Here is a 26,147-nt window from a genome sequence, read left to right on the forward strand (position 1 = left end):
AGATTTGCTGCCTGGCCCGCTAAGTTACTCCAGCACTTTGTGTCTGTCTTCCCGACAGGTTTGAGTCCTGAGACGGCAATGACCACTTGTGGTGATGTTGTAACTTGTACTTGGTATTTCACTGTCAACTTCAACTCCTCCAACGCTTTCACTTGTACAGGTTTTCAGCATTCGTTCTGCCTTTTTAAGTTCAGGTGCTACTTTCTCTGGCCACCCAGCTGCACATTCAACCTGGCCCATCAGTGTAAGGCTCAAATGTCATGTCTCTGTCGTTCACTTCCATGATAACAATCAGTGGTCCTACTTACATTAAATTCCCCTTTTCATCAAAGATCGCAATCACAATGCCTCCATTATAGTCTACACTTGCTTCCTTTATCTGATGAGAATGTAGAACCTTTGACATTTTTTGTGTGCTGCAAAATGGCAAAAAGCATTTCACTTCATTACACCTATATATACTTATACATATGTGAATGTGACCAATAAAATACCTTTGATACCTTTGATTTTTGAGCACCTTTCTTTTAACCTTTGTTACTTTCATTTTGTTTGTTTAACTTGTGACAAGTGGCTTTTTAAACCACATGGTGACATTGTATTTTTGCCCGAACAAGGATTCAGATACATATGTTTCCTCCATAGTGGTAATAGCTTTTATTTACTATTTTAAAATGATGCTCAAGTTGCTTCAGAGCAATTTGGTTTGGGGTTTGTCCCTGATGCCCACTGTTACATGGAGCACCCTATCTTCAATGGCAAGTCCTCCACATTGTTATTTGATAATTCCACTGCTTTCACAAAGTCTAGATTCACTCTGACCATGACCACCCTGAGCTTTGCCATCTGAGAGCATTGCTAGAATTACTGGCACGTAATTCTCCATTCAACTACCAATTCACTCACTTTTTCATTAGAATAAAAATGTAAAGCTTTGCACTATATTGCTTGGGTTTAGGTTATGGAGATTCTTCAACAAATCCATAAAGACTTTAATTTTATTGTAAATTACTGTGTTTGTTTGATCTGAACAGGTATCTCATTACACCATGGGCTGGGCATCCATCCACCTGTTATGCTGGTTACAGGAGACCAGTTTATTTCCATCATTGATGCTGTTTGCAGCAATATAAATGCAACAGTATCTCACAATATTCCTCATTTTTATGGGTTGGAGAGTCACATATAGCAATCAAGCTATATTGTTGAGGATCGCTTTCCTTTTGTAAAAGCAGGTGGTTGTTAAACCTTCCTTTCCCCTCAAATGTTTTATTTTTGAAAAATCAGTTTCACTTCCGTCCAGCATGACTTTGGAATCAATTTTCCTCGTAATCAATAAGTTTTTTTCTCAAAAAGGTGAAGGTTTATTTCTGCCATTTAGGTGCTATGTTTATTTTCCTCAAGGCTGCTGAGTACACATTTGCAAACTAATTTCTTCCAGTGCACAACGAAAATGGTGTCTGACAAAGATGAAAAGAATCACACAAGTAAGCACCCAAAAGCACCGTGATCTTTGCTGTTGTGGAGGATAAATATGAATAATATAACATTCCATCGTATATTACTACATACATTAGATACATAATCCCTACACAACAGACGAGTTTGGGAAAAAAAATAATTGTGTTTGAACAGCAACAAAAACAGCATTATTTAGGGCAGGGGTCGGCAACCTTGATCTGCATAGGAGCCGGGACGCATGTCTGTGCGCGCATGGCGGGCCACATCTATCACGTGTATCCCGGGGGCCATAGGTTGGCGACCCCTGATTTAAGGCATAGATAGGGGAGATGGTCAGAACCATTTTCCCAGGGTGGAAATGTCCAACACTAGAGGGCATGGCTGTAAAGATGAAGGTGGAACATTTAATGGAGATGTGCAGGGTATGGTGGAGGCACATGAGAATGGTGGGGGCTTGGAACGCATTGCCATTTTTTTCCCCACACGGAGGGTGATGGGTATATGGAACGAACGGGGATGACATATGATGAAAGAATGGATTGATTGGGCTTATATTCACTGGAATTTAGAAGGATGAGAAGTGATCTTATAGAAACATAAAATTCTTAAGGGATTGGACAGGCTAGATGCAGGAAAATGTTCCCCATGTTGGGGGAGTCCAGAACCAGGAGTCACAGTTTCAGAATAAGGGGTAGGCCATTTAGGACTGAGGTGAGGAAAAACGTTTTCACCCAGAGAGTTCTGAAAATCTGTGGAATTCTCCACCACAGAAAGCAGTGGAGGCCAATTCACTGGATGTTTTCAAGAGTTAGATATAGCTCTCAAGGCTAATGGAATCAAGGGATATGGGGAGAAAACAGGAACGGGCTACTGATTTTGGATGATCAGCCATGATCATATTGAAGGGCCGAATGGCCTACTCCTGCACCTATTTTCTTTGTCAATGTCTATGTTTCTATGAGCCGCCAGAGGAGGTAGTTGAGGCAGGTACTATAACACCATTTAAAATATTTTTGCACAGGTACATGGATAAGAAAGGTTTAGAGGGATATGGGCCAAACATAGGCAACTGGGACTAGTGTAGTTGGGCATCTTGGTTGGCCTGGGCAAGTTGGGTCGAAGAGTCTGTTTCTTTGCTGTATGACTGTATACTGTATGAGTTATTTATGATCGCTGAAATTAATACTACTCAGCAATCAAATTGACTGCCATTTTTCTAACCTCCCTCTTATCAATTCCCTTGACTACCTTAATTAAACCAGCCCTTAATTTTATTCATCAGGGAATATAAATCTTGTCTATGAAACCCTTCCTTATAATTTAGGCTCATAACAATATTATTCTACTTCATTCAAACTCAAGGGATGGAGACGCTGGCTCCGAAAATATTGCACATTTTAAGCCAGTTGTGGAGTGCACTCTGGAACATTACCCCACAGTTTGCTTGTCTAATGGTGGTATTGCAGGATAGGCACAGGCCACTGCAAGAAGCTCCTTAACTTCACCAACGTCTTGGCTCGCTATTCGAGTGAGAACCCAGAGAGCTCCTTGCAGGAAATACCACAATGCCACCTACATCTTGTTTTGCTGAAACCAGCTCCTAAAATTAAGCTCCGAGTGCAAAGAGCTCCGGCAAAAATAATAACACAAGGGGAAGAAAAAAACAGAGAACAGATGTAGTTTTCACATCACAAGCAACAAGGTGACCTTTGCTGTAACTGTAGAGGAGCTGGAGTATTTTTTTGTATTTTTGACAATGCTTTCATGACGGAATCAAGGCTGGGGAGTGGGGGGGTGAGGGGGAGTGGGGAGTGGGGGGGAGGGTGGATTTCATAAAACTCAGCTGCTTAGGCTTAATGACTGCCTCAATAGATTGAATAGAGATCTGGAAATTCTTCAAAACACATGGGAGAGTCCGATTCCACTCCTAAGAAATACCCACATTAGGAGAGTCTGCAAATCTTTTCCTTGCTGTGTAGCTCCGGGTTTTGTATTGATCCCAGTTGGAGCGGTCGGATAGAGGGGGTGTGACTCTGGCCAGGATTCACAACTTGGCAACAACAGCTTAAAGGCCTCATCGTGGGCAAGGGAGATTGACAGCTATAATGTAAACAACAGGCCCAGAGCTCTGCGGGTTTGTTGGTTTAATTGGTCTCTGTAAATTGCTCCTAGTTTATAGTTCAGTTTAGTTTATTGTCACGTGCACTGAGGCACAGTGACAAGCTTTTTTGTTGCGTGCTATCCAATCAGCGGAAAGACTATTCATGATTACAAACAAGCCATCCACAGTGCACAGATACAGGATAAAATAAATAATGTTTAGTGTAAAATAAATTCCAGTGAAGTCCGATTAAAGATAGCCCGAGGGTCTCCAATGAGGTAGATCAGGACATCTCTGTATTTGTAGTCATAGGATGGTTCAGTTGCCTGATAAGTCAGTTGGGAAGAAACTGTCCCCAAATCCAGAAGAATGTGCTTTCACACATCTGTACCTCTTGCCTGGTGGGAGGGGTGAAGAGGGAGTGTCCGAGGTGAGACTTACCCTTGTTTATGGTGGTGGCCTTGCCGAGGCAGTATAAGTAGGGAGTGAATATAAGAGTGGGATAACATAGTGTGAATAGGTGATCGATGGGTGGTGTGGATCCGATGGGCCGAAGGGCCCGTTTCCATGCTCCATCTTTCATTCAAAAAGCCATCTACCGAATGTGTCACTGTTATTACAGGGCAATACCAGACAACTATTTGTTTTCTAAAGAACGGTCCAGACCCAAAACGTTGCCGGTCCATTTCCCTCCACAGATGGTGTCTGACCTGCTGAGTTAATCCAGCACTGTTTTTTTTATTGCAACTCAATATTTGCAGTTAGTTCCTTAAGTCACAACTTTTTTTTCTGCAAGTTATGGTTATTTTAGGTCAGACCTCAAGAGTGTGAATAAAATCAATATGTAGCACTCACATTGCCATGCTTTCCCTGCAAAGGTTCGGATTGCCAAAGCAAATACATCTTAAAGGCATAATGCAAAAGTGTAGTACATGGAGGCACTCATACAGATCAGATGAATACTAGGAAGCTGACTCCTAGAAGGTGGCACAGTGGTGAAGTAGTTGCCTTACAGCGCCAGAGACCCGGGATTCGATCCTGACTACGGGTGCTGTCTGTACAGAGTTCGCACATTCTCCTCATGACCGGCGTGGGTTTTCTCCAATTTCTTCCCACACTCGAAAAATGTACGGGTTTTGTTGGTAAATTAGCTGGGTATAATTGTAACTTGTCTCTAGTATGTGCAGGAAAGTGATAGCGTGTGGGGATCACTGTTCGGCACGGACTCGGTGGGCCGAAGGGCCTGTTTCCACGCTGTATCACTAAACTAAAGGCGGCTTGCAGACACGTACCATGGTTTCTCAGCTCCTCCTCCTGCGCAGGAAGACATGGACAATCCACTGAGCAACGAAGGGCCACAAAACCAGTAAGATCAGGGTGCGTCTGGATGGGCTGAACAGCCACCTGGAAGTTCTCTAAAAGTAACAGAGAATGAACCGGCTGAGACAGATGTATCATAATAGCGATCATAAAATGACAATCAAACGAGTCTTCACACGCCTTCCCTATTCCGAAGAAGAGTCTCCTAATAATTTTCCCATTTTCCTCACCGACAATAAGAATGGTTCAATGGTTCAAACATTACATACTGGAAATGTTGTGTGTTATACAATCTGATAACCTTCCCACCTCACACAGCGGATTGATGCATCTGACCTGTGTGAGCTTGGGACAGTTGTTATGTATCAGCAATTTAGAAACATAGAAACATAGAAAATAGGTGCAGGAGTAGGCCATTCGACCCTTCGAGCCTGCACCACCATTCAATATGATCATGGCTGATCATCCAACTCAGTATCCTGTACCTGCCTTCTCTCCATACCCCCTGATCCCTTTAGCCGCAAGGGCCACATCTAACTCCCTCTTAAATATAGCCAATGAACTGGCCTCAACTACCTTCTGCGGCAGAGAATTCCAGAGATTCACCACTTTCTGTGTGAAAAAGGTTTTCCTCATCTCGGTCCTAAAAGATTTCCCCCTTATCCTTAAACTGTGACCCCTTGTTCTGGACTTCCTCAACATCGGGAACAATCTTCCTGCATCTCGCCTGTCCAACCCCTTAAGAATTTTGTAAGTTTCTATAAGATCCCCCCTCAATCTTCTAAATTCTAGCGAGTACAAACCGAGTCTATCCAGTCTTTCTTCATATGAAAGTCCTGACATCCCAGGAATCAGTCTGGTGAACCTTCTCTGTACTCCCTCTATGGCAATTTATTTTTAATGTGCAGTAATTTCATATTGGACTGTAATAAATATTTCTGATTGAGGTGTGAAAGAGACAAGAAACATGGCCATGAAGTGTGGACATATCAGATTAAGTAATTAGTATGCTCTCAATGGTCACTGAAAATTGACGAGGTGGATGACCAGTCTTGGTGATGATCCAAGATCGGCTTGGGAAGCGGAACATGGGAACCTCTGTGCTCAGAAATGGAAGGCCTGTGCTTGAGGCGATGAATGTAATATTAGCGGAAGCCGCAGGTTGTAGTGTCACCAGAGGCGGCTGCGGGAGGCCCTACAGCAGTTGGGTGAGCTAGCCGAAGGCATAAGGAGCCGAAGGCATAAGGAGCCAAAGGCATAAGGAGCCGAAGGCATAAGGAGCCAAAGGCATAAGGAGCCGAAGGCATAAGGAGCCGAAGGCATAAGGAGCCGAAGGCATCGCACTGGGCCAAGCCAACCCCTACTTCATTGACGATAGACACAAAATGCTGGAGTAACTCAGCAGAACAGGCAGCATCTCTGGAGAGAAGGAATGGGTGATGTTTTGGGTCTCAAGCCAAAAATGTCACCCACTACTTCTATCTTTGAGATGCTGCCTGCTCCGCTGAGTTACTCCAGCATTTTGAATCTATCTTCAGTTTAAACCAGCAGCTGCAGTTCCATCCTACATCCTACTTCATTGATTCAGCACCACCAGGACATTGGGTCTTAAAGTGAGAAAATAAAAAAATTGCATATTTCCTTAGGCCAAAAATTGGACTTTTCAGAGACTTGGAAATTGCAAGATGATTCTGGAATGTGGTGCCCCTCTGCATGCTGTTTCAGAAGAGTCTACTTACGAACATTTCATCCCTGTCTGTGTATGATTGTACTCATACGGAGTATGATTTGACCTGATAGCATGCAGAACAAGCTTTTCACTGTTTCATGGCACACATGACATTAATAATCTACTGTAAACTAGAAAAAAAAAGCTCAATTCAAGCTGATGTTCCAATGAAAAAACTGAAGAAATCAGTGACTTTGGGTCAGATGTAAAAGATCACCCACTCTCGGGTAAAATAAAACATTGCATGTTGAAGAAGGATCTGGGGTTGAAGATTGGGGTTTGGAGGAGTGAAATGATGAAACCATTATCCTTTCAATAGAGCAGCACTGTGGTACAGTGATGGGAGGCACAGTGGCACAGCAGTAGAGTTGCAGCTTTACAGCACCAGAGACCTGCGTTCAATCCTGTCCACGGGTGTTGTCTGTACGGAGTTCGTACGTTCTCCCCGTGACCATGTGAGATTTCACCGGGTGCTCCAGTTTCCTCCCACATTCCAAAAACGAGCAGGTTTGTAGGTTAATTGGCTTCTGTAAATTCTCCCTAGTGTGTAGGATAGTACTAGTGTACACCTGATTGTTGATTGACGCAGACTCGATGGGCCGAACGACCTATCTCCACACTGTATTTCTAAACTAAACTAATTTCTAATTATTTATCAATTAATATTATCAAAAACGAGTGATCAGATCACAGTCACATTGCTGTTTGCAGGCACATTGGCTTTTTTCTTCATAATAACTGTGACTACACAACAAACGTAGTTTATCTTACTACAAACTCCGTACAGACATCACCCGTAGTTAGGATCAGTACTGTACTGACTAAAAATGCTTTGTAACATTAGAAGAATATATAAAGTCGATATTTTTTGCTCTAATATTTAACGCCATTGAATGCCAAACTAATTCTATGACTATGCCAAGGACACTACTATAAACATAAGGAAGGTGGGGGACAAATCATCATGAAAATTAAGGAGAATTGACATACAGGTACTTGGTTCTTGGTTTCTTGGTCCTCCAAAATATTCCAAATGGAATTTAAACTGGAGGTGGTGAAGGGAGGGCTTAAGCCAGAAAGGGTTATTGGGAAGAAAGAGCTACTTTAAATTTAGTTGCATCTGGTTGGGTAACTATAGTAGGGTGGAGATTATTCCATGCTTTAATTGTGCATACAATGGGCAGAATCCCAAAAGGTGTTTTTCCACAATGTGCAATGCTGGGGTTTTCTCTTTAGATAGTTGTAAGTGAAATGGGGCATAGCTGGAGGTCAGCACCAGAAAATCTCGGATGATTGAAAATTATCCTGCTTTTTTAGCAAGGATTTGTTTTTGTTTGAGGAGGTACAGAGGGTAGAAAACATGGTGGTTGACATGAGCAGGTAGCTGACATGAACAGGTGAACATTTAAAAGACATTTGGACAGGTACACAGACAGAAATTCTTTAGAGGGATATAGTTCAAATGGAAACTGGTGGGCCTAGTGTTGATGGGGCATCTTCGTCAGCATGTGCAAATTGGGCCGAAGGGTCTGTTTTCTTGCGATATGACTCTATAACAGTGTGCAGATCACATTCAGGGCTGATGGACAATGAGGGAAGTGATGCAATGGGGGAAGTGATGTTGGGTGATGGAGAACCAGGATATCGTTGCTGAATGCAAATACATTATTCTTCATTAAACTGTAGATAGGGCTGATATAATCATGTAACAAGATTTACTTAACATTGAAAACATCTGCTCCAGATTTACAAAAAGACAGATTAAAAACAATTTGAAATATATTTACACAAAATATAAATGTAAACTGAAAATTCAATAGAGCATGAAAAGATTAAATGGCTATGTCAAAGTTTAAACCCATTATATTCGGCAAAATGGCACGGTACTGGGATGTTCCAATTAAATTGTCTATTTGATTTCTGATGCCCGCAGTTCACTAAAACTGTTAATAACTTCAGCTTTCTTAAGCACAATACATAATTTTGTAAAAAAGGCAAATGCAAACAAAGGGGAGCAGGATTAATGTCAACATGATTAGATTATTAGATTGCTTTTCTAAGAAATGAAAGATATGGACCTGCAGTTGCCGTGAAGTGCATATTAATACACAGACCCAGTCGTTCCAATTCAGAAATAATTTATTGTACACGGAATGTTCTAACACCTTTTAGAATGCAGCACTGTGGCATGGAGGTAAAGTTAATGCGCCAGATACCCGGCTTCAATCCTGACTACGCATGCTGTCTACATGGAGTTTGTACGCTCACCGTGTGACTGCATGGTCTTTTCAGCTGAAGCAACAAATCATTTTCAAGGCAACTATGATTGCTCGGCATTATTTAAAGAAGTCAGACAATAAATTACAAAGTCTGTAGATATTTCTCTTAAAATTTGATGCAAGAATTTTTTGTTAGAATACTAGACAGATATCATATTTCAGTTCAAGAGTGATTGGAAAACTAAACTAAGCAATTTTGAATCTGTTATTAATCTAACATCAGTTACGGGCATGTTCTCATAATTTAAGTAGCCACTTAAATGTATTTTAATGGATGAATCCATTTAACTCAATAAAGGTGTCTCGAAGACAGCTTGGTACAAGAGTTTAGATATAAGCTTCAAGAAAAAAAAAAGTATGATCACAAACAGAAAAAGCTAATGAAAAATTAAGACTGGTTCAAATGGGCATTCTAATGGGCTGGTAAGAGTAACCAGCTCTGAGCTGGTAAGAGAGTCGACCTTCCACGTCCTCAAGGTTGGCTGCGGGAGGCATCCTCAGGGCACAAAGGCTGAAGGTGGCCGGGCGAGGAGAGAGACAATAGTTCACTGAACAATATGGACAAAGGCAATGGCCGAAGGCCCTGCAGCAGCCTGGGGCTGGCCTGGATCTGGACCTGTTCCAAGACACCGAGCACATGGATCGGACTGGACTTTGAAAATGGTGCCAAAACCTGCCAACTCTTGCAAGCAATGTCTCAGTGGACTATTTCTATGCACTTTGTACTAATCAGTGATTGTACTTTAAGTATGGTAATTCTTTACTGAACTGTATGAAAAAAAGTAATTTCATTCTACGCCCGTACATGGGAAAATAAAAAAAACATTGACCATTGGGGAGATTGAAAGTGAATTTCACTGGTGCCAAGTGATAGGAAGCGACCCTCGCTCGCCTGCCTCGGGCAGTGTGCCTGGCTCAAGTGCTGGTTTTAAGTTATTTTTAAAGTTTTGAGATATAGCGTGGAAACAGGTACTGCAGCCCACCAAGTCCACGCCGACCAACAATCCCTGCACACTAATGCTATACCACACAAGCAAGGGACAATTTACAATTTTACCAGTCCACTTAACCTATAAACCTGTACGTCTTTGAAGTTTGGGAGGAAACCAGAGCTCCTGGAAAAAACCCGCACGATCACAGGGAGAACGTACAATCTCTGTACAAACAGCACCCGCAGTCAGGATTGAACCCAGGTAAGTCAATTATTATTTGTAAAAAAATAATTTGACTTAAGTATAAAGGAACACAGTTATAAAATGTATTTATAACAGGAATTTGGTGCAGGAGTAGGCCACAGCTATTCTGACATTTAATAAGATCACAACTGATCTGATTGTAATCTCACATCCACATTTCTGAATATCCAAGGTAACCTTTCACCCCAACTCTGTGTTGTTCAAGACTCTTACTCTGCTTCCCATATATTGTGCACTAAATGAATGTATCTCACAGCTTAATCTGATGACATTGTTCTAAGGGTGTTACATTTAGTGTTTGTTTTTGGTGTGAAGATGTTGGAATATTTTCTTGTGATCCCCAAAGTGCTATGCCATGGTCAAGGTGAATTTATTATTTTCACAAGACGCATAGATTTGAGTTAATCAGAGACGGGGATTATTGTGTTAATGTCAGGAAACACATTCACAACCTGTTCTTCCTATTGTACTTCAGAGAGAGGTTAATGAGGAAGAAATCAGCCTTTACAACATTGACAGCAGCAAGTTGTTTTCAGTATAATTTTGATATCATGTGTAATGTGCATTGCAGGGAAGAAAACATTGATATTTAAGAAAGTATGATATTATTAAAATAATTACTTTCATGACATTATTCACCTTAAACAGAGTCATTTTCAAGCATGAAGGTTGCAACTCAGTTGCTTCCATCTATAATAAGAAAGTAAAAATAAGTATTAATCATAAAAACTGATCTCATATTTCAGTAGGCTGTGTGTAAGAATTGCATTACAAAGCTTGTTTTCATAGTATTCAATGATCTGCCCATGGGAGGATTAAGCTTGAAGTGAGCATATTTGTGGGATTGAGTGTTAATGAGCAAAGAAAGCAAATGCAATGCTAGCATTTATTTCAAGAGGGCATGTATACAGAAACAGGGATGTAATGCTGAGGCTCTATGAGGCGCTGATCAGGCCGCATTTGAAATATTGAGAGCAATTTTGGGCACCATAACTGAGGAAGGATGTGCTGGCTCTGGACTGGATTCAGATGAGGTTTACAAGAATTATCCCAGGAATGAGTAGGTTAACATATGATGACGGCACAGGTTCCATATTTGCTGGAGTTTAGAAGAATGAGGGGGGGGGGCTCATTGAAAACTACAGAATAGTGAAAGGCTTGGATAGAGTGGATGTAGAGAGGATGTTTCCACTAGTGGGAGAGTCTAGGACTAGGGGTCATAGCCTCAGAATTAAAGGACGTTCATTTAGGAAGGAGGAATTTCTTTAATCAGAGGGTGGTGAATCTGTGGAATCATTTGCCACAGAAGGCTGTGGAGACAAAGTCAGTGGATATATTTAAGGATAGACTTTTGATTGATAGGGTTGTCAGAGGTTAAAGTGAGAAGGCAGGAAGAATGGGGTTGGGAAGAAGAGATAGATCAGCCATGATTGAATGGCGGAGTAGAGTTGATGGGCCAAATGGCCTAATTTTTACTCCTACCACTTATGATCTGTAGGGCCATTCTTTGGAAAGTGAACCAAAATGTCACATACGTGACCAGATGGCATCACATAGAGTAATACATTAAAAAAAATCCTGTAAGAGATTAATCCTATTCATTGCTATTTTCCTACCTGCAGAACTATAATGCATATCTGCTAAAAATATGAACATTCTAGCTTTTTAAAATTCAGTTTGTAAGATAAAACAGTTATGAATAAAATGCTTCCGTGTGAGGTCACCAACATGACCAGTCATGTTTGACCTCTGGCCCTAAACAAACATTGTCAGCATAACATAAAAATTTCATTTGTTAAACTTCAAAAAAAATGAATCATATATACAGCACAAAGCAATATACCTGTAATGTTTTCAGAATTAGAAGAGATGTGTTCCACAATCTTTCATATTTTGGTCACACACGTGGGCCTGGATATCTATTCCAGAGTTTAGTTCCTCACTCTTGCTACTTTGTGAGAATTTATAGTTGAAAAGCAGGCCCAAATGACCAGATTTTCAAGGCCACGTACCATTGCAAGAAAACATTAAACTTTTCTACCTACTGCTCAATATTTCTAATTATTGATAAGCACAAGTTAAAGTTTAGTTTAGTTTAGAGATACAGTGCAGAAACAGGCCCTTCGGCCCACTGACTAGCGATCCTCGCACACCAACACTATCCTACACACACTAGGGACAATTGTACATTTACACCAAGCCAAATAACCTGCACATCGGTTTTCTCCCACACATCCAGATGTACAGAAGATCTCGGAGAAAACCACGCTGGTCACAGGGAGAACATACAAACATACAAAGACAAATAGCCTCATTCTTTGGCATTAGGAAGAATGAACCCAATACCTTGAGTCTAACTGAAGTTCTCTAGGTCTAGTTTGTAATACCGCTGTTTCTATTCTATCCTGATTTTCTATGCAGTAATTAACTTTTCCCCTGGTTACACTTCAGCTGATTGTGACTATCAATGGGGACATTTGCATCTTCACTTTACTCCAAGTAAACAGTATGAAAAACTTTGAGACACAAAGAACTGCAGTTGCTGATTTACAAATAAGAGACAAAGTGCTGGAGTAACTCAAACACATCCCTGAAGAATATGGTAGATGATGTCTGAAGATTTCTGAAGAAAGCTTCCAAACTAAAACATAATCTATCCATGTTCTCCAGAGAAACTGCCTGATCTACTGAGTTACGCCAGCACCTTGTGTCCTCTTTTCTTAATTGAGAGAAAAAAAACTTGACGCGTAGGTTTTACTCAGGGTGAATTTAAAAAATAACTTAATTCTGTTGAGTTGGCATTATTCTCACAATACGGCGTATACAACTATTCCTGGGCGCACCTTTACAGGTGATGTTACTGCAGGTGCATCACCACACAATGCACATCACAACGGCACCAGTTCAATATTAATCACAGATCCCTCAAGCTGGAATAGAATTCCAACTTTGGAAGGCAAAACAAAAAGCCTGCTCCAGATCCCCACCTGCTGATCTTTTTTGGGAACGTCATTTATGGAGCTCAGAAAGAGAGGAGATGATCTGGCTTGTTTATATTGACCTCCTTTGCTGAATAGTCCCTGAAACAGCTGAATAGGACACTGTCAAATTGCTCACTGCTATTCTAACACAGTCCCAGATAAGTCAGTGACAATAGACAGTAGGTGCAGGAGTAGGCCATTCTGCCCTTCGAGCCAGCACCGCCATTCAACGTGATCATGGCTGACTTCAGGAAAAAAAAATAAGGGGATAAAACCCCAGAGAGGAAAGTGTAAATTTTCACGTTTTGCCACACAAGAAATAATTTGCTCTAAGTGAAGTATTTAACCAGCTATTAATCATAATACATGTATGTTATCACTGTGGATATGACACTAATAATTTTGTAGAAATAATGCTGTATATTAAAATATTCTGATTCCACAAGTTTATTTGCACTACAGAAACAATGCAGTTTGAATAGCAAGCAGTTGTGCATGATAGTTTTTGCAAAAAAGTGTAAAAGCTATTCCCAATATGGACTGCTGTTGCGAAATACTGAAAGTAGATTACTGAATTACAGTAACATACAGTAAAAGAGAAACACAATTGGAAAATATCACATCCGGCACATGGATGTGGATCATATGCAGACAGAAGAGATTAAGTTTTATCTGACATCCTGTTCAGCACAAACATTGTGGGTCAAAAGCCTACTGGTCCCTGGTGGAAGACCCCTTTTCGGTGCTCCCGCAACGGCAACTTCTCTCTCCGGAATCGCGGGGTTTAAATGACTCAGAGCGGGGCCTAGCATCGCCCAGCGCGGCCTAAACGGCTGCGGGACGTACCATCGCCCGCCGGGGGCTTTAACATCGTGAGCCCCAGTCGCCTTGACGCTGCAGTTGGACTGCTGGACCGCGGGAGAAGAACAAAGGGAAGAGATAGGACTTTTGCCTTCCATCACAGTGAGGGTGTGTTGGAGATTCACTGTGATGGATGTTTGTGTAAATTGTGTTAATTGTGTTTTGGGTTTTTTTTTTGTAATGTCATGACTGCAGGAATGAAATTTCATTCAAACCTTATCTGTTTGAATGACAATAAAAGGCATTAAACATAAAAACATAGAAAATAGGTGCAGGAGGAGGCCATTCGGCCCTTCGAGCCAGCACCGCCATTCGTTGGGATCACGGCTGATCGTCCCCAATCAATAACCCGTGTTTGCCTACTCCCCATATCCCTTGATTCCACTAGCCCCTCGAGCTCTATCTAACTTTCTCTTAAATCCATCCAGTGACTTGGCCTCCACTGCCCTCTATGGCAGGGAATTCCACAAATTCACAACTCTCTGGGTGAAAACGTTTTTTCTCACATCAACAAAATGGTCATCATTTTACAGTAACTGTGTTCACCTGACCATTACCTGGTTGATTTGTGCGAGTAGATTTATCACTTTAGCTCTAGTGACATGATTGACCCATCGGGGGATACATGGATGACGTCATTCCCTTTGCCACTTTGTTTAGGGAGGAATGCCGTAAAACGTGCATCACCTATCCCAAGACTTATTATCGTTAGAATTTCATGAGGCAAACCGTTCTTTATACTGCAGGTCTGGTCTGGGTCAGACTGGGAATTACCACCACTTGGTCTATCCCGTCTTGCTATCCCTGTTGGCTCTGCACCCTCACCGTCATGACCTCCGAACCTTCACCGCCCCTGACCTCAATCTTGATCCAATCAACTCCCTTTCCAAAGACCAATCCCTCTCATGTCCTGGTCCTCCGATCCTGTGATCCACCAAACCTCGTCCCCATCCTCAGGACCAAGTCCACTTTAACCAAAAAAATATATATCTATATATCTGTTCCTTATGAAAATCCTTAATATCTGCTTGAATCTCAGCATTTCATAATGTGAAATGAAATACCATGATATAGAGACAGAAATTCAGTGTTTCATTCCTAGATAGCTGTGGAACAAGAGGCAAGCTGCTGCACTTTAGTCTCCCGAAGATTGGAGCTGACTCAGGTTACACACTAAGGGATTGTTTACCAAATATGCAAGATTGCAATTGTTCCCCTGTGCAGTTTCACCACCATTAACGATTGACAATTGTCAGAACTCCTACGAGTCTTCCCTTTATCTCCTTGTTCATCATTGATGATGACATTCCCCCGCATGGCAGTAACATGAGTTGCATTGCAGTGCCCGCATTGATTTGCAGTGTGTTCGCAGGCTGCAGAGACTGGAGCCCCATTAATTAATGGCTGTCTGCCTTTTGACTGGATTTCTTCCTCTGATGGCACCCCATTTCAGGAAGGATATGGAGGCGGGGGGAAGAGGGGGAGAGGGTGAGCGGGTGAGAGGAGTGGGGTGAGGGAATGATTAGTGGAGGACGGGGAGGAATGGGGCATGAGGATGGGGGGGGGTGAGGGGGAGGAGTGGGGAGCGTGAGAGTAAGGGGGTGTGAGGAAGGAGGGGTCAGGGGGTGTGGCAGGGGAAGGAAGAGGGGGGCGTGAGGAGATTGGGGAGGGGTTGAACAGAATGCGGAGGGGAATTTGATGGGGAGAATGAGGATGGGGTGAGGAGAGGGCGATTTGAAGGGGAGGAGGAGGAATGTGTGAGGGGGAGGAGTTGGGGGCTCAGAGTGGCAAGCGGTAGAGGGTGGGGGAGGCGGTGTGAGGGTGACGAGGGCATTTGCGAGGAGGTGATGGAGGGGGGGTGAGGTGGGATTGTGCTGTGCGGGCAAGGTGTGGGGTTAAAGAGAGGGAGGGGTAAGGGAGAGGTGGAGGGGAGTTACAGGTGAGAGGCATCGGGTTTGGTGTGCTGTGTTCAAATAGTGAAGATGGTTGTGAAAGATTGCAGCAGGATCTGGATCGATTGGCCAGGTGGGCGGATTAATGGTTAATGTCGAACAAGGGTTGGACCTACACAGTAAATGGTAGGCCTCTAGGTAGTGTTGTAGAGCAGAGGGTTCTAGGAGTACAGCTGCATGGTTCCTTGAAGGCCGAGTCGCAGGTAGATAAGATGGTCAAAAAGGCTTTTGGCACTTTGGCCTTCATCAGTCAGAGAATTGAGTATAGAAGTTGGGAGGTCATGTTGCAGTTATATAAGATGTTGGTGAGACCGCATTAAGAATATTGTGTTCCATTCTATGCACCATGTAATAGGAAAGATATTGTCAAGCTTGAAAGCGTTCAGAAAAGATTTACACGGATGTTGCCAGGACTAGAGGGTGTGAGCTATAGGGAGAAGTTGAGTAGGCTGGGTCTCTATTCCATGGAGCACAGGAGGATGAGGGGAGATCTTATAGAGGTATCCAAAATCATGAGAAAAATAGATCAGGTAGATGCACAGAGTCTCTTGCCCAGAGTAGGGGAATCAAGGGCCAGAGGACATAGGTTCAAAATGAAGGGGAAAAGATTTATTAGGAATCCAAGGGGTAACATTTTCACAGAAAGGGTGGTGGGTGTATGGAACAAGCAGCCAGAGGAGGTAGTTGAGGCTGGGACTATCCCATCATTTAAGCAACAGTTAGACAGGTACATGGATAGGACAGGTTTGGAGGGATATGGACCAAGCGCAGGCTAGCGGGACTAGTGTAGCTGGGAAATTGTTGGCTGGTGTGGGCAAGATGGGCCGAAGGGCCTGCTTCCACACTGTATTACTCTATGATTCTATTAACACCATCCAACGCACACTAGGGACAATTTTACAAATACACCAAGCCAATTAACCTTCGTACCAGGACGTCTTTGAAGTGTGGGAGGTAAACCGAAGATCTCGGTGAAAACCCACGCGGTCACGGGGAGAACGTACAAACTCAGTACAGACAGCACCCGTAGTCGGTATCAAACCCAGGTCTCTGGCGCTACAAGCGCTGTAAGGCAGCAACTCCACTGCTGCGCCACCGTGGCCTTATTCTTAATAATCCAGAGGTTAAAGAGAATCCCATGGTGCAGCACTTCAAAATGGCGTACATGAGCGTTAATTATGAAGTATTTCTTATCCTGACTAACTCATTGAAATCCTTTGATTGGATCACCTAATTCTCAACCATGTTCAGGATAATTTTTCTTTAATTGATACGCTGGGATTTTGTGGGAGTCTTTTTCATCCACTGATTTCCTCCAATTTTTAAATGCTAGAATTTAAAATTAAAACAATGGAAAAAAAACAAAATATTAAGTGGGCAATAAAAAAAATCCCCAGCTAGGAAGAGTCATCAGTATAGTCTCTGGAATGTTGGAAGCTGAGGTGAGATCTGATGGATAAAATCATGAGAGGCATAGATAAGGTAGACGGTCAGAATTTTAACACCAGGGAGGAAGAGTCAAAGATTAGATGTCATAGGTTTAAAATGAGAAGGATAAAGTTTAAAGGACAATTACAGGGCAATTGATTTTTTTTGTCTTTTGTTTTTTTTAAAACACAAAGTAGTGGGTTCTGGAGCGCACTGCCACGGGTGGTAGTGGAAGCAGAAACGAGGGTTTCAGTGGGTTAAGAGGGTTTCAGTGAGGCATAGTAATACAAGGAAATGTGGGGGGGGGGGGGGGGGGGGATATGGATCATGTGCAGCCAGATGGGATTGGTTTAATTTGACGTCATGTTCAGCGCGGACATTGTGGGCCAAAAGGCCTGTTCTGAGCCCTACGTTCTATTATTTGCAAACCTGAGATGTTGCCAGGTTTTCAAGATGTCCGAGTCGCCGTAAGACGTTCTGCATATCTTCCTGCAGGTGAACAAGAACCATCCCAACCTTGTCACCGAGACTGGCTGCACCCATCTCTCCGTGTGTCCGTCTTTTGTTGTCCTCTATGCTGTGGACAAGGCCATTTCTCAGTCTGTGCGAGGACCAGCCTTCAACCTGCTGCAAGCCTGTTGGAACAAGAATTGTCCTTAAACATAATATATGTGGCGGACAACAAAGTTGGGATGTAACAAAGATAACACAATTATTAAGTTAGGGTCTACTGAGGTTCTTGAACATTGCATAACTCTAACCTCAGCAGCAATAACCTACAATGGTCTGCGTCTTTGGTTGAACTACACACTTCGGTTTTGCCCTATTATGATTACCCAATGTGACTGTTACTAATTAATTGTATTATTGATGTATATTCATCTGTGTGTTTGTGTTAGCAGGCTTTTAAGCAACAATAAATTTAGAACTTCATTGTTCCGTTACAGGTACATATGACAATTAAACACTTGACTCACGAGTGACTTCCAGTTTCTTTAAAATCACATTCAGTGTTCTTTTTAGATATTTACACATGCTCCCTGCTTGTCATTCTGTGAAAATATCCTCATTTATAAACTAAACCATTTCCCCCATAGCTTAATCGTTTGAGTCGACACAAAGACTGGGTGGAAAGGCTTAAAGAGAGCTGTCTCACTGAGTTACTCCAGCATTTTGTGTCTATCTTCGCTGCATTTATACATTTGTGTATTCACACGCCAACGTTTCATTTTCCAAGTCATTTAAGTCATGAATCAGCCCCTTAGAGCAGCGGATACCCATATGGAACCTCACCCAAGAAACCATTGTCATTTGTAAACATCGGCAAGAGGGGCTAGAATTTCCTCCCAAAGAACTTCTGGCAGGAGATGAGATCTAGACATCAATCCAGAGGGGCCATGATCCCAAATCCCACAGCCAGGCATTTTTCCATACTGATTGTGGACACTGAAAACCGTTCATCAGTACACACCTCACTGGTGGAGCAAGCTCCACAAAGCAATGAGAAGACTATGTATCCCTAAAAGGGTAAACGGTTTAGCCAGTTCAACCCTACTGTTAGACTTTAGAGATACAGTGTGGAATCGGGCCCTTGCAAGTGACATCATTCCACCAGCACTTCCGATTCAGTAACTGCTTTCAGTTGTGCTACACTGGTAGTGCTCTTGCATCCAAGTCTAAAGTTTCTGGGTTCAAGATTCACTCCAGACCGACTCAGAATTTAAGGCCACATTGCAAAAATATCGAAGATCATCTGCCATGTTATAGGGTCTGAAGATGGGTCTCAACCCAAAACATCACATATTCCTTATCTCCACAGATGCAGCCTAACCCGCTGAGATACTCCAGCATTTTGTGTCTATCTGTCCTACTATAGACCCAGTTTATTGGACTGGATGTGCATTTTGTCTAAACATTCAAGTCAGGCCGTGCTGTGCTGGCCTGCATTATCGGGGTCGATGCGACCCGGTGACTTTTGATAGGGATGATTGTGTTAGAAGGACTTTCTACAAAGAGGGTGGTGGGTATCTGGAATGAGCTGGCAGTGGGGGTAGTTGAGGCAGGTACTATAACAAAATGCATTTGGACAGGTACATGGATAGGAAATATTAAAAAAAATAGCAACATTTGCCACCTGTGCATTACAATGCAGTTCCAGCGAATGGTCTTACCAACACACAATTCTTAATTCACAATGTAGTTTGATGACAGTTGTATATTTAGAATTGTTATTGAAATTAGAATGGTGGCTGGATTAGAGGGTGTTAGCTGTGGGATGGTTTTGGACAGACTTGGATTGTTTTCTCTGGAATGCCAGAGTGTGTGGAATAACTGGTAGAAGTATATAAAATGACTAGACTGTGGGACCCGTTGGGTCCCATGTTCACACGGGAGGGCTGGTCCCCCAATTCCAATATTGGTGCCCAGTGGGGGGGGGGGGTTCTGGATCGCTAGTATGTTGTGGATTGAAGGGACTGGTTTCCAGAGGGCTAGTATGGACATTGTGGGCCAAATGGATTTTTGGGATGGCAGCTCAGTCACTCAAGCCAGATGTGCTGGAAGCTCACTCACGACTGGTGGGCTGGCAGTTGACTCACAGCTATTCCTTGAAATTCCACTTCAAGCAGGGTGCAAGGCCACCAAATTCAAATGCAGTTTCCTACCACTTCAAGCACGGTGCAAAGCCACCGAATTCAAGGGCAGTTTCTTACCACTTCAAGCAGGGTGAAACCACCATAAAACCACCATAAAACCCCACAAAAACACCACTCACAGTTCAGTAGACATTCAGTGTGTTCAGTTGATTCACAGCTCAGACAGAGTTGTGACCTCTCCCTCCCCCATCTTGCAGAGACTGAGCCACACCCACACTTCTGGGTTTTATAATCCCTCCCCCTCCCGTGGGAAGGGGTGTGGCCTTCATGGCGTGATTGGCAGGAGAGCCATTCTGAACATTTTTTAAACACAAATAACACTTTTGTAAGATGGCCAAAAAACCACAGACGTAAGTGGTAGCGTTTTGTCTAAAATCAATATACAGTGCAAACAGGAAGTTGTCAAGTTTCCACCACCAACATCCACTTGCAGTGCTTCACTTCAAACCAACCACCACCAACAGCCATTTGCAATACTTCACTTCAAACCAACCACCACCAACAGCCATTTGCAGTGCTTCACTTCAAACCAACCACATTTTCATTTTCAAACCACATTAAGGGCACTCAAGGTCATTAAAAACACACTCATAGTTTTGTAGACATGAGTTCAGTGTTATTCACAGCTCAGACTGAGAGACGTGACCCTCTATCCCCCATCTTGCAGCGACTGACTGAGGCACTCAACACTTCCGGGTTTTATAGTCCCTCTGGAAGAGGCGTGGCCTTCAGGAGAGAGAATCTCAACATTTTTTAAACACTAATAACTTTTTTAATTTTCATCGATGGGAAAAATCCTCTTGTCCTGTACTGCGAAGGGGGACTCTAAGTAACATGGTCAAAAATCACAGCCATAACTGGCAGTGTTTTTTCTAAAGTCAATATACAGAACAACAGGAAGTGGTCAAGATCAGACTTTTAGTAATATAGATGAGAGGCATAGATAGGATAGACAGTCAGTGTCTTTTTTCCCCAGGATCGAGAAATCGAATACTTGAGGATACAGCTTTAAGGTGGGAGGGGCAAAGTTTAAGCGAGATGTGTGGAACAAGTATTTTCTTTATATTACAGTGGGTGGGTGCCTGGAATGTACTGGCAGGGGGTGGCAGTGGAGGCAGATATGATTGTGGCATTTAAGAGACTTTTGGATAGACACATACTGTAGATGTGCAGGGAATGGAGGCATATGGATCATGTGCAGGCAGATAAATGTTGGTCTTCGCATCATGATGGGTATGGACATTGTGGGCCGAAGGGCCTGTTCCTGTGCTGTACTGTTCTATGTTCTGCGGAAACGAGTTGCAAAGGCTCAGTGCTAAACCATTGCGTCCTGCTGGAACTGGAGGCCTGTTCTGATAATCAGAAGCAGCTGCACTCTCTTCTACATCAGTAAAGCTCAGTCAAGTGTTGGATAAATGAAAACAAGGAGTTGAAGCAATTTCCCCAAAACAGATTTCAACAGCAGTCATATTTAAATGCCACAATACCTCATTAAAATAAATCACACAGATTGTTTTAATAGTTCATAGATTAGTGGAAAATCAGATGATGCAAACTGAGAGACAAAACTCCAGTACTCGATACACCCCATTTATACCATTTGAAGTGGGGACCTTTCTCCATTTTAGCTCATATAATTCCGAAATAACTGCACGTAAAATGGGAGCTGCACTTTCCCTCACCAAAACAGACAAAAACAATTTAAAATTATGACTTCTTGTTCTAGTTTCTCCCTCAGAGGAAATAATTATGTTCAACATCTTAAATAATTCAATCAAATCAATCGCAATTGACTCAAAAGGACTCTGGCCACGTTTATTCAACCTAGTCTCATAACTTAACCCTTTGAGTCTTGGTATCACATTTGACATTTTCAATCATTCTTCTCTGAGGTCCATTACCCAGAACAGAATTCAGTTCTCTCTGTAACAAAGAAGAACTGCCTTCCTTTATACTTCAAGTGTCAAGAGACTCGAGTCTTTAATTCTCTTATGTACTGACACGGAACAATGACATTCTTACTTGCTGCAGTTTAACCGTCCCATAAATGCAGTACACACAGATAATATAATAAAATAATTCAATACCAGTGCAAAAACTGAGCTTCTTGGTGCAACCAAGGACAGTTCATGGAAGTTCATAGTTGCTGAGGTTAGTTTTGCATAGTATTAACAATTTGATTGCTGTCAGGAAGAAACCACTCTTGAATCAGTTGGTTACCCATTTCAAGCTCCCTCCCGTACCTTCTACCCGATGGTAGGAGTGAAATTAGAGCTTGGGATCTTTGATGATTCTGGCTGTCTTTTTGGGGCACCCCCATCAATAGAAGATCCCTTTGATGGTGGCGAGGTCAGTAACTGTGACAGAACAGCCAGCCTCAAATATGACACACAAACTATTTTTAACAGGATAGAATTGAGAAGCTGACAAAATGTGAAATTCATACATAATTTCTATTGGACACTGGTTGGGACACTGTACACAATATCCATGCCCACATTTTTACTGGACTGTGCTAGGGACAGAGTACAATTCTTAAGTCCAAATTCCCAAAGTATAAAGTGTAAAAATATTTACAAGAACAAAATCAGATATGTCAAGCCAAGAAAGGACTGATCCGAATGTAACCTTTTATGTAGGAAAGAGAAGATTGAAGAGGTCTGGTGACATCTTTACAATGATTAAAGCAAGTTAAGAGACTGCATGTAGGCAAGACCAGAAAACAGGGCCTTATGTGTAAGATGGACAGTATTAAGTCCATGGAGAGAATTAAGAAGCAACCTCCTTATTTGGAAAATGGTTAGAATCTGGGTATTGCAAGTACAAGTGCAGAGATGAAATGATGCGTATGGGAGGAAGGCAGATGAGGAAGAAGCATTGGTAGGATTTGCCAAGAGGATGAAATGTAGAAGGTGGGATGGGGTTTTGCATTGACCTGTTGAGATGTACAGCCTGTCCCTGCACAGAATTTCTATTTCAAGGACTTTGAATCCTTGCTCAAAAGCTCAGGGAACTGGTTCCTTTCATCACACATATCTCGCCCAATGTTAAAAATAGAAAAGTGACACTCCTGCAAGGCATTCCAGATTAGCGGCACCAATTTTTTGTTGGGGTTCTTCCTTCCTATTCTGCTTAAGTGACGTTAACAATGACCTCAGGAATGACATGCCAAATTGAACCTGTTCTTATCTCTCACTCAGGTGCAGAAGAGATTTACCGGATTACTGCCTGGGATTAGAGGGCATTAGCTGTACGGAGAGGTTGGACAAACTTGGATTGTTTTCACTGGAACATCGGAGGCTCAGGGGAGACCTGTCGTAAAAGGGCAGTATGTAAAATTATAAGAGGCATGGATAGGGTAGACTGTCAGAACCTTTTTCTCCAGAATGGAAATTTCAAAGACCAGAGGCACAATTTTAAGGTGAGAGAGGCAAAGTTTAAAGAAGATGCCTGGACAAGTTTTCTTTCAATACACAGAGGGTGCTGGGTGCTTGGAAGGCACTACCACCAGTGGTGGTGGAGGCAGACATAATAGTGGCGTTTAAGAGGATTTTAGATAGCCACATGAATATGTATGGGAATTGAGCAATATGGATCATGTGCAGGCTGGGGAAATGTGCTTAATTTGGCGTTGTGTTCGCCACAAACATCATGGGCTGAAGGGCATGTTCCCATGCTGTACTGTTTTACATTCCTAGTCCATGTTACCAGCAAATAATCCATCTGGTTTCCTGGAGGATAGTTCATCATAAATTCTCCTGAAGACTACATCTAACCAACAATTGCAAATCAAAGTAATGAGACAGTATTAAAAGGTGCAAATATTTCTTCCGTATATCAGCAAAGTTGATCTTTAACCTTAGTGCAGTGTTAATAGAATAAGTCACAGGAATCTTATAATTACAATGAGAAAGATTGAAATTACAATGAGAAAGATTGGTTATTCCATTGAACTGTTCTTTAAATGATACAGCATGGCGAAAGGCTCTTCAGCTCACTGAGTCGGTGACGACCATCGATCACCCGATCACTTTAGTTCAATGTCATCTCGCTTTCACATCTACTACCAACACTGGGGGCAATTTACAGAGGCTAATTAAACTACAGCCCTGTGCATCCTTGGGGTGTGGGAGGAAATCAGAGCACCCGGAGGAACAGGGAGAACACGACACGGACAGCATCCAAGGTCATGATCAAACCCGGGTCTCTGTCGCTGTGAGGCAGAAGCTCCGCCATCGTTCTGTTGTAGACAAAAATTATTTAATAAACTTTTGTCACGCAAAATCTCTTAAGCTCAAGAGGAGATAGTTGACGCTGGCACTTTAACATTTAAAAGGGAATTGGACAGGTGCATGGATAGGTACAGTTTAGAGGGATATGGGCCAAATGTGGGCTGTTGGGACTCCTGTAGATGGGGCATCTTGAAAGTCATGGGTAGGTTGGACCAAAGGACCTGTTTCCATGTTATATAACTCTATGACTCCAAGTCCATGCAAAGCATCTTACTGTTAATTGCACATTTTTTAACGTATTTTTTTGTCCCTAATCATATTAAATAAAAATGTTTATAGGCTGGCTGATGAGATGAAAACAAGTGTGTGTTATTGTTCTGCTCATCTCCCAGGACTAGGCAATTCTCTGACATTACACAACACGGTGGCACAGTGGTAGACCTGCTGTCTTACAGTGCCAGAGATCCGGTTCAATCCTGACTACGGGTGCTGTCTGTATGGAGTTTGTACGTTCTCCCCGTGACCTGCGTGGGTTTTCTCTGGGTGCTCCCGTTTCCTCCTACACTCCAAAGACATACAGGTTTGTAGGCTAAGATAGACACAAACAGCTGGAGTAACTCAGCAGGACAGGAAGCCTCTCCAGAGAGAAGGAATGGGTGACGCCACCCATTCCTTCTCTCCAGAGATCCTGCCAGTCCCGCTGAGTTACTCCAGCTTTTTATGTCTATCTTCGGTTTAAACCATCATTTGTAGTTCCTTCTTACACAGATTTGTAGGCTAATTGGCTTGGTAAAATTGTAAATTGTCCTTAGTGTGTGTAGGATAGCGTTAGTATGTAGGGATAGCTGGTTGGCATGGACTCTGTGGGCCGAAGGGCCTATTTCCAGGCTGTATCTCTAAACTAAATTACAGACATTTCAGTCAAAACTGTGGGCTGGTAATGTTGAATGCAACAGTTTACAACAAACTGGTAGTTCTGTGACCTTTGCCATCACACCACATGCACATAACAAGGTACAAGCCTCCTGTCTCCTAATCTAAACCTTGTTGGGAAACTAAAAGCACGAGGTTGCTCTCGGAATTGAGAAATAGTTCAATGAATTGTTCTCCTCCGTATAGATCAGGCAAAGTTCAGATTGAAAACATATTCCTCAGATAAAAACAAACACCAAAGTGTGTCTGTGAAGACAGAAGTGATGGTATGGAACTTTTTAAAAATTCCATTCTTGACATTACATCAAAAGGCAAGTCTTAGTATGCCCTAAACCAGAACTCAAAACCTGGGCGGAAACCTGTTACCATCTATAAAGGTCATTGTCTGAGAGTTAAATATTCACACAAATACTCCAGTGAGTTTATTTTCACATCTACTATAGCTAGGAGTGTGAAACTTCAATAGTCACACTACCAGCAACAGAACAATGAAATTCTTACTTGCTGCAGCTTAAGTGGCTTGTCAACACAATAACACAAAACATAATATATAATAATTAAAATCACAAGGGTGGCACAGCGGTAGAGTTGCTGCCATACAGTGCCGGAGACCCGGGTTCGATCCCGACTACGGGTGCTATCTGAACGGGGTTTGTACGTTCTCCCCGTGACCTGCGTGGTGTTTCTCCGAGATCATTGGTTTCCTCCAACACTCCAAAGATGTACAAGTTTGTAGGTTAATTGGCTTGGTATATGTGAAAATTGTCCCTAGTGTGTGCAGGATAGTGTTAATGTGCGGGGATCGCTGGTCGGCATGGACACGGTGGGCCGAAGAGCCTGTTACCGTGCTGTATCTCTAAACTAAATTAAACATTAACTTAATGACCATAATACTAGGTAACCATAATAGTGCAAACCCAAAGTCCACAGGGCAACCAAAGATGATCTGAGATGTTGAGGACCTTAGTATAGAGATGCAGCTTGGAAACAGGCCTTTTGGCCCATCGAGTCAATGCCGAC

At 42.5% G+C, this 26,147-nt stretch overlaps 1 protein-coding gene across 3 annotated transcripts in view; it reads right to left on the bottom strand.

Annotated features, from left to right (window-relative positions):
* Positions 1-602: 602 nt before the first annotated feature.
* Positions 603-26,147, bottom strand: part of LOC116982022 (acyl-CoA-binding domain-containing protein 5-like) — a 52,618-nt gene continuing 27,073 nt past the window's right edge. The window contains exons 9-12 of one of the 3 annotated variants that reach the window (XM_033035293.1): positions 17,738-17,943; positions 10,726-10,776; positions 4,855-4,977; positions 603-1,516 (exon numbers count right to left, since the gene is read on the bottom strand). In XM_033035293.1, coding sequence (XP_032891184.1) covers positions 4,864-4,977; positions 10,726-10,776; positions 17,738-17,943 — 371 coding nt within the window. In that variant the 3' untranslated portion in view covers positions 603-1,516; positions 4,855-4,863. Of the gene's footprint in view, positions 1,517-4,294; positions 4,978-10,725; positions 10,777-17,737; positions 17,944-26,147 lie in introns of those variants that run through there. The other 2 variants (XM_033035294.1, XM_033035295.1) reach the window with 2 other exon arrangements.

The sequence above is a fragment of the Amblyraja radiata genome, chromosome 16 (assembly GCF_010909765.2).
Source record: "Amblyraja radiata isolate CabotCenter1 chromosome 16, sAmbRad1.1.pri, whole genome shotgun sequence".
Taxonomy (NCBI): domain Eukaryota; kingdom Metazoa; phylum Chordata; class Chondrichthyes; order Rajiformes; family Rajidae; genus Amblyraja; species Amblyraja radiata.